The sequence below is a fragment of the Ruditapes philippinarum genome, unplaced genomic scaffold, assembly GCF_026571515.1.
Source record: "Ruditapes philippinarum isolate M1 unplaced genomic scaffold, ASM2657151v2 ctg196_1_1_1_1, whole genome shotgun sequence".
Lineage (NCBI taxonomy): Eukaryota > Metazoa > Mollusca > Bivalvia > Venerida > Veneridae > Ruditapes > Ruditapes philippinarum.
This window is the reverse complement of record NW_026862528.1, coordinates 363047-375290: the sequence shown is the minus strand read 5'-3', so window position 1 is coordinate 375290 and position 12244 is coordinate 363047. Positions and strand designations below refer to the sequence as shown.

Here is a 12244-nt window from a genome sequence, read left to right as displayed (position 1 = left end):
AAAATATGCGTGACTTTGACGTGATGTCAAGCCAAGTTTGATGTTATTATTCTGAAAAAACGTTGAGTTGGGTGTACATGAGAGTCAAATTAGTCTATTTTAGTTACCGTTTTTCATTTTTAAGGACAATAGGGATAAGTATACCAATGAAAGGGCCAAATTACAGAAACACTAGACAAGCTTCCGTCGTATGCAATGGCAGATGTGATGAGCCATATAACAGCTTTTTATAAATTATATAATAAAACAGATATGTACTTTTTAGCTGTTGAATATGATGTGATATGTACTGAAAAATTAATATTGACCTCGGCTATCACCTCGGTAAATATTAATTATTTCTTACGAAGGTTTTAATATTTTGGACAATCGAATAAAAATGGATTTCATTTTCGATGACATGCATGTTATACATTGTTGACATCGGAACTCCATTGTGCCTACCACTTGCAATTTCTAGATTATGTAATGGTAACCGAAATTGCGTCAGTTGTACTCACGCGATTTAGGTATTTTTTCATGTTCGAGGTCGTACTTATACATACTGTATGTTTGTAGTTTACTTGAATTATTTATTTCTGAATACAAAATTGGTTATACACAATTTGTATCATAGTTTGGAGACCTTTCTGTTGAAAATGTGTCAGGGTTAAATCGTTTACATATACATGCACAGTGCGTTAACTGGAGTGCAGGTATTAGTTACCCGCACTCCAGAGCATGCCCATTGATTGGCTCATTTTTGCTGGGGTTTACATATTGTGACGACAGTGAAAGTGAAATCGACAGAAATGTCATATTTAGATGCTCGTTCATTGGTTCATTTTTGCCGGGGTTTCATATTGTAACAACAGGGAACGTGTTTTTATGTTTGACTATGATACAAAAGAGAAAGAACACCAAAACACTCGGTAATCTGATTAATACTCGGGGGGCTACGCCCCCTCGTACAAATCAGAAAACCTCGTGTTTCGGTGCTCTTTCTATTACGTATATCTAATTTTCTTTTCTTTATAATTTGAAATGATATATTGATTTTGTTTTGCTATAGCCATATAAAGGAAAAACATATTCCGTCAAGTATTTGATACGCCCATTTTTTTTCCGTTATACGATATGTTTTTATTGACATGTTCTTTCATTACATTATACATTTTTCTCATTAATGCATTATTTTCTGAGCCAATATTTAATCATAATAATTTTGCGTTGTATTCTCATCGGATACCGTCACAGTTCTACGTAGAGACCATATAGACTACTTGATTTTTAACGCTTAGTGTCGTTCTTTGTATAACGCTCAATATCTTTGCACTCATAATTGCCTATTATTTCGGCGCCACCAAAAGAATAGAATAGTTAACATTTTTGTGTAGATAGGTCTATTTTATATAAAACAACAAAGTAATTATGTACAGTAAATAACGAATGTTAAGCAAGCTTCTTTTGTGTACTATTGATGTGACCGTTTTTGAATAAAGTAATTCCTAGACATTTTAATGATGTCACTACTTCAAGTGGGATACTTAAAAAAAGAAAAGTGTATGTAGTAACACGAACTTATTCGATAGTCAGATTTTTGTTTTGTTAGTGTTTATCTTTTAATTCCAACTATTGCAATAATTTTGAAAATCATTAAGTAATGACTGTAGCGCTTCCGGCGAATTTTCAAAAGTACGGCATCATCGGCAACAATGAGTATGAACAATTTTATTTCATCGACAGTAAAAATGTCGCCAATATTATCGTCGAAACTGGTTTACATATAATTTACCAAGAATAAAAGTAATAGAATAGAGCTGGGATCTCCCTGTTTCGCGCCGATGTTTGATTCAAAAAAGGTGAAACGCGTAAAAACATATCTTACAGCTGCTTTAACAGTTCAAAACATACATTGGATAACTTTAATGCATTTAGAATCTGCCCTTTTTTAAAAAGCTTTTTGAAATATAAATGACCTTCCTAAATTGTCAAAACATTTTTTCAAAATCTATGAATGCACAGTATAGCTTTTTACGAGAGCACAATGACTTGAGTTGAATGTTGATTTTCCCTTCCGGAATCTATATTGAGTATCAATGATTTTGTTTTATTTGGCAGACTATTTTGTTAGACGATTTAATAAGACTTGATAATATATTTTTGCAATGATATTTTTAAGTTTTATCCGTCTGTATTTCTTTTTGCTTCATTAATTAATGTCCCCTCCGTTGAAAATTGGTACAATGATTCCTGACCCCTAGAATGTTGGGTATTCTCCAGATTCAAAAAATCTGTTAAATAATTCTAGTATTATCTGTGAAATAAATGGAAATGAGTGTTAGTATATTTCCGCGATCAATGTATCAGTGCCACTTCTTTTATTATCATTTAGTGAATAGATCGTTTTTATTTTTAACGTAGTTTTTTTTACAATCATGGTCGTCGTCAAAATAACCACCGAGTTCCTGATTGATCAATTGTGTATTATCTGAACAGTATTAATCAACTTTTTGAAAAATATATAAATCATCAACATCAAGAATTTCTGCTGTTGGCTGAGATTTAGAGTATTGTTCTTTGTCTTTTCCGAAATTGAGGAGGCTCAGATTTGCTTAAAATATTAAGATTGGTTTTCTCTTTTAAATTATATGAGTTGTATACGTTTGATCTTGTTATAATTACTTTTGCATAACCAAACTCTTGTCTATCGTGAAATCGTTAAATTGAATTCGTAAAGCTGAATACGTGAAATTTTATGAATTCAAAAACTTCAAAATGTGAATTTGTAAAGATGAAAATGTTAAAAACAAGATCTAGAAATATGAAATCGGGAATTCATGAAGTTAAAATGTACCTACAGGTCTCTCATTGGTTTCTGTGTTTCCTTATCATTTTGGTTTCAATTGGCGTAGTTATCGTCACTGTTGTTGTTGTTGTTGATGATGTTGTTGTTGTGTATATTTTATAGTTATCTCTAGAATCCATAGATATAGAATCATATTTGCATTATAACATGTAACTCTTCAGTATTGGAGCAAATAAAGATATGCATTCTGTTGAGCAATTGTGATATATCTTTGCGCGATTCATTTTTCAAAAGATATTTTTAACTGACATCTCGTCAATGTATCTAATAGCTACCATGGCGAGGTCATTCATTTTGTTGGGAGGTCATAATATTTAAGAATATTATTCAACGGGAAGTCAAGATTGTTTTTAATGTAATGACCGGTTGTCAAAAGTGGGTGTCAAATACTGCTTCACGGTGTCAAATACCGTTTTTAGGTTTTATTCACGGTTATATATCAATGCTTTAAGATAGAAAAGTTTGTGAAAGTTCTGGGAATGTAAACCAAACCGAATACTTGGTTGTTATGCATTTAATGAATTATAGAATTATAAACAGACGCAACATAAGAATGTTTTTAGATTGGACGATTCACCTATGATCAATAACAAGGGCATGTTTCATGCATTTGATGTTAACCAGCCTTACTCGTAAATATAGCGCATATGAATCATAGAGACGGGACTGTTCTGTGTTTAAGTTACGGTCGTTGTTTGATTTTATTTTATATAGCTGTGATAGATTACAAAAATATTTTACTTTTTATACGATGGCCTCGACTGTGGGAATTATAATTATTTACGCTGTCTTATTCTCAAACAAATGCAGTTCATTTGAAATGAGCAAGGACAATCTTAATAAAGCCTTGATCGGTCATTCCGTGTTAGAAGTTAATGATAAAAACCATCACGACTGTGCGCGAACTTGTATGTCAATGTCCGTCTGTAAATCGTTCGACTTTGACAGAAACGAGCACGTGTGTAAATTAAACGATGTTGACCAGTCATCCGCTGATCCATTGGAGTTTGAAACAAAGCGAGGCTCTATATTTTCTGATATCAGCGAATGGCCTAGCGTAAGTCTCTCAATTGATACAATATGTACAATTGTTGGAAACGGAAATGACACATTTTTTTTAAACCTCTCTTACATGTGAGGCGTATAGTGACATATGCATTTTTTTCACATGTTTGGAACGGTAATAATATTTTCATGACTTACATTTTATTGTGCAAATGATAATGTTTCGAGGAATCATCTCAGAAGTTTCTCTTCCACTCAGTGCCAATAATATAAAATCATAGGTAGAGCTTACCTAATTGTGTCTCATTTATAAATACACATTTTAATATAAGTAGTTCTTGTAATTCAACAAAACAATTAATAAATGTTACTTATATTTTCCTTCTATTTATAGAAAATGGTGGGAAGTTGTGGCTCAAGGCCATGTAAAGCGAACCAAATGTGTTACCAAGATGGTGCTTCACATGTGTGCAAAGACATAAGTATAAAAAAACTTTTATTTTTACACTTTTACTTGTTATTGAATAAAATGCTCTATAATATTTCAAGAAATATTTACGCAATAATTTTTGTTTGATAGATGTCATGTTCTAAAAAGTATAGTCCTTGAAGACGTGTACAAAAGTAAGCAGTAGGAAGAGGACATTTCTGAAATCCGCCCTACTGATACTTTTGCGTATTGAAGGAACTCCACTGATGTCCAAAGTCTAAAAATCATAAAATTAGAACTTTTTATGTAGGTCAACTGGAACACTTAAAACAGAAAGACATACAAATAATAGTTAACAATTATAATCAGACATCAAGTAAAAATCGTATATTTGTGCTTTTCTTAGCCTTATTTAAAGAAACTATATGTTGACATAGATATGACATAGGATACTTAATCACGATTTGCACTAAAATCGTTATATTTTCAAAACTAATCATTCAGAAATTGACCTTTTATTTGTAAAGTATTAACTATTGTTTAGACAATATATTATTATTATTATTATCATTATAATTATTATTATTGTTATTGTTATTATTATTATTATTATTTCCAGCCTGTTCTTTTGATCAGAAAATTGAAAATGGTGAAATAGTGATTGTCACTCCTGACGAAAACAAGTTTCTCGACGTAGCTCAAGTAAAATGTGACGAAGGATATGTTCCTAGTCAACAAGAGGTGAAATGTGAGGCTTCGGGACAATGGCAGTCTGCAACGTGCACGAAAGAAAAATGTAACGTATTTAAATATTGCTTTTTTTTCTTGTCTTAATATTTCATCTAATTAAGCCATGACGGCAGAATAAAAGCTGTCTTACTGACGAGATCGTCTTTCAAAGCGTTTAATTTGGCACTTATAATGCTTAATTTTATTATCTAAATGTATAAACCGAAAAATAGAGAATATATTGAATGGCGCCTTTTAAGCAATTATTTTTTAATTTCATCAAGCTATTGATTTTGTTTTTCCCAAAGAGTTGAAAAAAAAAAAAACAAAAAAAACAAAAACAAAAACAGACCGGTACATTTGATTACTTCAGAATTAACACAGAATATCACAAACGGAATATCATATTTTTGAATGTTAAAATTACTATGAAAAATAAAAAAGAATAATTAGATGATTACTTTCTTCCCTTTTTGTATAATGTATAAACATTATTACAAAAAGTATATAATAGATAAATGTCACTTTTGTTGTTTTTAGTACACAATTAATGGAATTCATTGTAAAATCATTTGCATGAATCACTCGTTCTTGTTTCAAGTATTGTTTTGATCTTTGCTTAGTACCAAGTGATTGTAAAGAAGTCCTTGATAAGTTTCCTGATGCTAAAAGTGGACAATATGAGATAGAACTTTGGACATCTGGGAAAATACTGACTGTGAATTGTGACATGGACGGTGGTTGGACGGTATGTAGATTCTTTTATTCCGATGTTTGATCTCTCCTGGTTCACATACTCACATGATACCACTCATTTAATTCGTGATGTGATATTTTTTGTTCATTACGAATAACCAGTCAAATAGTGCCAAATAGACGTCAATATCAAAATGCATTTTATTCCAATATTCAGGCATACTTTCGATGTAAAATTAAACAGAGTACTGAGTACTGTATATTTGTTTGTTTTATTTCTCGTTTAACTACAATTTCGATAGAATATATTTCAACACTGACATATGACATATAACCTGACTTTAAATAGACACACACTTAGCATAATTTTGAGAAATACTTATATACATAATTCGTGAGCGCTCCACATGTTTGCGTTTCTTCTAGATATTTCATAGGCGAATGGATGGGTCAGTGGACTTTTATCGCAACTTTACAGATTATGAGAATGGCTTTGGGAACATTGATGGAGAGTTGTGGCTAGGTATGAAATCCTTGTAGCACTGGCATTTTAAAACAAATTTAGTACAGTTCTAAGGTACAACATCAATGCAATTAAATAAAACACTTTAAAGCTTTTGTTGAAGCGTAACGTGAAGATGGGTTTCTTTACGATGGAACGAATATTTTGGTTACAGTCAACAAATAGTTTAATTGGCAAATAAACTTAGAATATTTCTTGTTGACCATAATGCATTGCTTATATAAGTTGTTGAAGTGTATTGGTAAACATATTAAGTTGATGAAGTCAATTGATAGACATATGTTGTTGAAGTATTTTGATAAAAATAAGTTGTTGAAGTATATCAATACACATATTGAGTTGTCAAAGTTTATTAATAAGCGTTATATAGTTGTTGAAGTATATTGATAAACATAAATTATTGAAGTTCAATTCATTAAACAACCTGCCAGGTTTCAATGTCACTAAATGGATCGCAATGTTTTAATGATTGTAATGGTTTTTTATTTTGTAAAATGAAATGTTTAAGACATAATTCTACTAAAGATCTTAGTAAATTTCTAAATATTTATATTTACATTTGATATATTTTGACAGGTTTGAAGTATATACAAGAACTAGCTGAACAAGGTTCTACAGAGATTCGTCTTGACATGACAAGAAATGATAGTACAACAGGATATGAAACTTGCCCAGACTTTATGTTAACAGATGGAACAAATTACACACTAAACATTGGGTTATGCACACGTTCTGGAATGAAATGTAATTTATGCTGACAGTTTTTTCTTCTTTTCTTATATATTTTGCTCGCTTAGCTAAATGAAAGCACAACAGCTTTAAAACCCATACAAAAAACCTCAATTTTCATAGAAAAATTTAGACTAGTAAACAGAATCCCTCACGACTTTTTGACACAATGTTTGACTTGCGATGTTACATAGATTATACTCTTTTAAAAGGTAAGTAATGCCTCAAAAATGTTTTTATTTTTGTTTCTCAAAAGCTTTATATTTTCCCCCAAAACACGAGTCATTCGCTGATAACATGAACCATCTGTTTCATCTTTTGGTTTTGGCAATAAGTACAGACATGTACGGAATATTATGTTGTAGTAGCTTTCTGAGGCTTTGTAATTTTCCACGAGCAGCGGTGGAAAATTGATATCTCGAGAAAGAGCGAGATATCAATTTTCCAACGTTGCGATCAGATTGCCGAATGTTTTGATGTTCTTTCTCTTTTGTATCATCATCAAACATAAAAAACACGTTCCCTGTTGACACAATATGTAACCCCTGTAAAAGTAACCAGTGACCGAGCATTTTTACCTTTCTCTGCCGCCACAATAAGTAAACCCCACAAAAATAAGTCAATCAATGGGCATGCTTTGGAGTGCGGGTAACTAATACCTGCACTCCAGTTAACGCACTGTACATGTATATGTATACGATTTAACTCCAACACATTTTTAACAGAAAGGTCCCCAAACTATGATACAATAATCAGATTGGCAAGTCCTATCTTATTTATACCAGATCCAATTCATGTCTGAATTTTTAATGTATATATTTTTTTCGCTTGATATAAAATATTAAATGTTTCTATACTGTAAATTAAGAGAAAGTCTTTCGGTGTTCGTTTATACATAATATTATGCTAATTTCAATGTATTTGTAAAGAAAGCAGTAATTATGCACAATTAAACACTTAAAAATTTCTACATTCAATAGATGACTAATAAAACCGGTCTCTGATAGAGCAGTTTCCCACTGACTGGTTAAGAAGACCAACAAGCTAATTGGCAAATACTAGTACTTGTAAGTTCTACTGGCCTGATATTGGACCTGCTATGCCATTATATAAAATACGTATTGTAACGATTGTATATAATATCTTCGATGAACAAAATGATGTGTTTGGTATGATTGTGGGAATTATAACTTGTTGTTTATGAAATTTAGACTTGTCAATTGTCATAACTTAATGTGACAATGACAGTGCTAGAACTAATTAATATTGTCTTTTTATTCCTAGATGCAGACATTAGGTATGGCTTTGCTTATAATAATCAAACGCCATTTACAACTTACGACATGCTAAATAGGAAATGCGCCGAGGAGAGACATGGAGCCTGGTGGTATTCTGGATGTACTTATATCAATCTAAATGGATACTATGCGACGCCAGGCACGTTATGTGAAATTCCCGGTGCCGTCAAAGGTAATTGTGGACACTGGCATTATGGGATTGATAAACTTTTGTCATTGAGAACGTCATCAATGATGATAAGAAGAAAATAAGATAAGTAATCTACGGTGGCACAAAAGTGACATGTGTGTATTTTTACTTATCTCGTGGCCCTGAGATACTATGTCGTGGCCACGAGATAGCTAAGTCGTGGCCACGAGATACGATGTCGTGACCACGAGTTACTAATTCGTGGCCACGAGATAACTATGTCGTGAACACGAGATATTATCTCGTGGCCGCGAGTTACTATGTCGTGGCCACGAGTTACTTGGTCGTGACCACGAGATAGCTAAGTCGTTGCCTTAGCTTTCTCATGGCCACGACTAAGTAACTCGTGGCCATGACATAGTATCTCGTGGCCACGAGATAAATAAAAACAAACACATGTCACCTTTGTGCCACCGTAGTAATCAGGAAAAGATTTCATAAATTCAGAGCATTGAATGATCGTACTCAAAAGAACATTTTTATAATGATCAGATTTTTTGTATCAGGCATGGTTTTATAAAAGTGTTATCGCTGTGGAATATTTACATTTTCAGTTATTTTCAGTTACCAGATTGGTGACTTAGTATCACATATAGCATATTATCACGTGACATCATATTATCACGTGACAGCATATAACCATGTTTCAACATTAAATCACGTTCTCGAATATAACTATGTTACATCATAAAATAACGTGACATCATATAATCAGTTGAAATATCATCATCAGACAATATTTAACTCTTTTTCAGCAGGTAAACACGTTACAAAACGAAATGACAAAAAAAACAAACATTTTTTAAAATCCAACATTTGTGTTTGTTTTTGTTCTGTTAGATTTTTTTTAATTAAAACTATTCTCAATAAAATCCTGGAGGCATTGTCATATTTTACATTGAACACAACTTTTTTTGTGTTTTCTACACAATTAATGTGTTTTATTAATAAACATAAAATAGGCTACTGTAAGAGTGAAGAAATTTTTAAAAAAAGCCTAGCACAAAACGATCAGTTTTAGTTTTATAAAACAATGAAAATGAAATCAAAATCATTTGATCCCTAATCTTTTCTTTGTGAACAGGGGGCCTGACCAAAAGGTACTAGGCCAAAACAGTTACTAGTATACATGCAGTTTCTTAGTCTACAGTCAATTAAAAAAGTGTCGAAGTTAGACAAAATGTGAAATAGCCTGAGGGAAACCACAGGGATAAGACTCTTGGATCTGATAGTATCCGTTACTGCTACCCACTCGCCCTCCCTTCAGTCCCTGTTACCCCCCCCCTCCTGCCCCCCCCCCCCCCCCCCAAAAAAAAAACAAACAAAAAACAAACAAACAAAAAAAAAAAACACACAAATTTGACAAAAAGTAGTCCAATCACTAATACAAGCAGTTTTGATATTATGTATTATCATTCATCAGTAAATTGCACCATGGAGTTGAATAGTATGTATATCTGTGATTACACGTATCTTTTTGCATAATCACACATATTTTTATTGTATTCTGTATGGTTATATCATTTATATTTTATACATATTTTCATCGTTTATGATTGGTATGGGAAAATGGTAAAATCAAATTTAAAATTTTATTTTTCTGTATTAATAGTCTAGATCAATACATGTATATACTTTCATGTTGAGTGGCTATTCTGTTAAAATTGTTAAACAATTGAACAATTGTACTATTATCTCGACTATTCGATTAAAAAAATAAGTAGGGCTATTGCAGTAACCCGAGCATTGGCGTCGGCGTAACCACTAATGTTTAAGTTTTTGTAATACTTCAATTTTTTTCAAAGTCCATTGACATATGGCTTTGAAACATTGCATACTTGTTCACCATCATAACCCAACCTGTAGACAGGAAGAGGTAACTGTATCAAGCATTTTGCCTTTTTCATCTTAGAAATTACATTTAAGTTTGCATACTACCTCAGATATTTTCATATTTCATTGACATCTTGCTTTGAAACAAGTTGAAATTGTATACACTTCTTTATGAGCATAATAGGACTCTGCCTAGAACATAGATTTGTAATAAAAAAGCCATTTTGTGAACTTAGAAATTTTTACATTATCAAGGCTCCTTTGCTTTCAAGCACTTAGAATTGTCGAGGGTTGCTATCCTACCGACAGCTCTTGCATATATGCTTCTACATCAAACGTGCTAACAAATATATACTTTCATCGTTCATCATGTATACTTATTGTGTAAAAAACTGTAAAACAAATGTCACTATATTTCATGCTTCTATGTTAAATACCTAGACAAATGCATACATGTACATGTACTTTCATGTTGAATAATTGTTGTGTGAAAACTGTAAAACAATTGTTTAGTATATGCTTCTGAATTACATGCATGGAAATATGTAATAGAAAGAGCATCGACACGAGGCTATCTGATTTGTACGAGGGGGCGTATTCCCGAGTATAAATCAGATCGCCGAGTGTTTTGATGTTCTTTCTCTTTTGTATCATAGTCAAGCATAAAAAAAGTTCATTGTTGTCACAATTAATATGAAACCCCAGAAAAAGTAATTAATGAACGAGCATCTGCATGAATATGAAATTTCTGTCGCTTTCCCTTTCTCTGCTTATGTATACGATTTAACCCTAACACATTTTCAACAGAAAGGTCCCACAAGTATGATACAAATATTCTTTTATAGTATATGGTTAGTATGTGAAACTTGTAAAGCAGTTATATATTTTATGGTTCTATATCAAATGTATTGACAAATATATACTTTCGTTGTTCATGGCGTACAAAATTGTGTGAAAACTGTAAATCATTGTATATTGTATGCTTCTTCATTAAACATCTAGAAAAAAATATTCTATTGGTGTCTGTTTATGATTGCTGTGTGGGGACTTATATCGATTATCTATTACTACAAGAAAATAAAACTTTTGAGACGTATTGTCTGTGCATATATTATTTACCGAACTTCGGATCTCTATTTCCGGTTGAATTAGATGTGGTCAATAACTTACAGCAGGTAGCACCTTTTCGTCTGCAAAAGTCAACGGTATTTTTGTATAGTAAGATTAGATAACTAGATATAAGTTAAGCACTGAAAATTCTATATTTGTTAAGTTCTTCCCAAAACATAAAGCTACAACTGGACAGATAACAGGCGCAGGAATGCAGTTAATGATTTAATATAGTCTATACACATGTATATTCACCAAAAGGTATCAATCGATGTAATTAAGACAGCCATAATGTATTTAAATTTAAACTAATCTAATTAAGACTGTGATATCAACTTGAAATATCAACCGGCTTAATAAAACCTGTTATTTCGTATTTGATTATACATGTAGGTTGCAAAGGAACACTAAAAACTACGAACTTCTTTGCATCAATCATTTCTTTACTGACAGTAAAACAAATTATGACATAAAAAGCAAATGCCACTTCAAATACAAGCTACAAAAAATGCAATCACAGCTGCAATGGCGCACGGTAAACGCATGACGTCCACGTCACCGTCATAATTTTACAGCGTCATACACGTTTTCACAACTTTTTAAAGTATTCCCCATTAAATTCGATGCATCGCCTGTGGCGGTCAACCCACTTCCTAAATATGACGCTATAAAAGTCACTTAATTGGTATATTACGAATAATTCCAAACACTGCATTCTGAAGATCATGATATTTTACGAACTTTCGTCCCTTCAACCATTTTATTTATACTGTAATATTGTATTTGAATAGTAATTAAGACTCTCCTATTACATTTTAAAATTCAAACAATCTTATTCAAGATGCGATATAAT

The 12244-nt window shown here is 32.0% G+C and overlaps 1 protein-coding gene across 1 annotated transcript; it reads left to right on the top strand.

The window, feature by feature from the left end:
* Positions 1-3668: 3668 nt before the first annotated feature.
* Positions 3669-8708, top strand: LOC132719369 (ficolin-2-like). Its single transcript, XM_060703133.1, has 7 exons — positions 3669-3905; positions 4248-4335; positions 4903-5079; positions 5636-5760; positions 6135-6231; positions 6808-6975; positions 8245-8708. Exons 1-7 carry the CDS (start codon positions 3669-3671, stop codon positions 8508-8510), a joined length of 1158 nt encoding a protein of 385 aa, XP_060559116.1. The 3' UTR covers positions 8511-8708.
* Positions 8709-12244: the final 3536 nt, after the last annotated feature.

What these genes read in the sequence shown, in the direction of transcription:
- LOC132719369 (XM_060703133.1), top strand. Translation starts at nt 3,669, where the DNA reads ATGAGCAAGGACAATCTTAATAAAGCCTTGATCGGTCATTCCGTGTTA. An exon ending in ATATCAGCGAATGGCCTAGC is followed by an intron (nt 3,906 to 4,247) that starts GTAAGTCTCTCA and finishes TTCTATTTATAG; the next exon opens with AAAATGGTGGGAAGTTGTGG. An exon ending in ACATGTGTGCAAAGACATAA is followed by an intron (nt 4,336 to 4,902) that starts GTATAAAAAAAC and finishes TATTATTTCCAG; the next exon opens with CCTGTTCTTTTGATCAGAAA.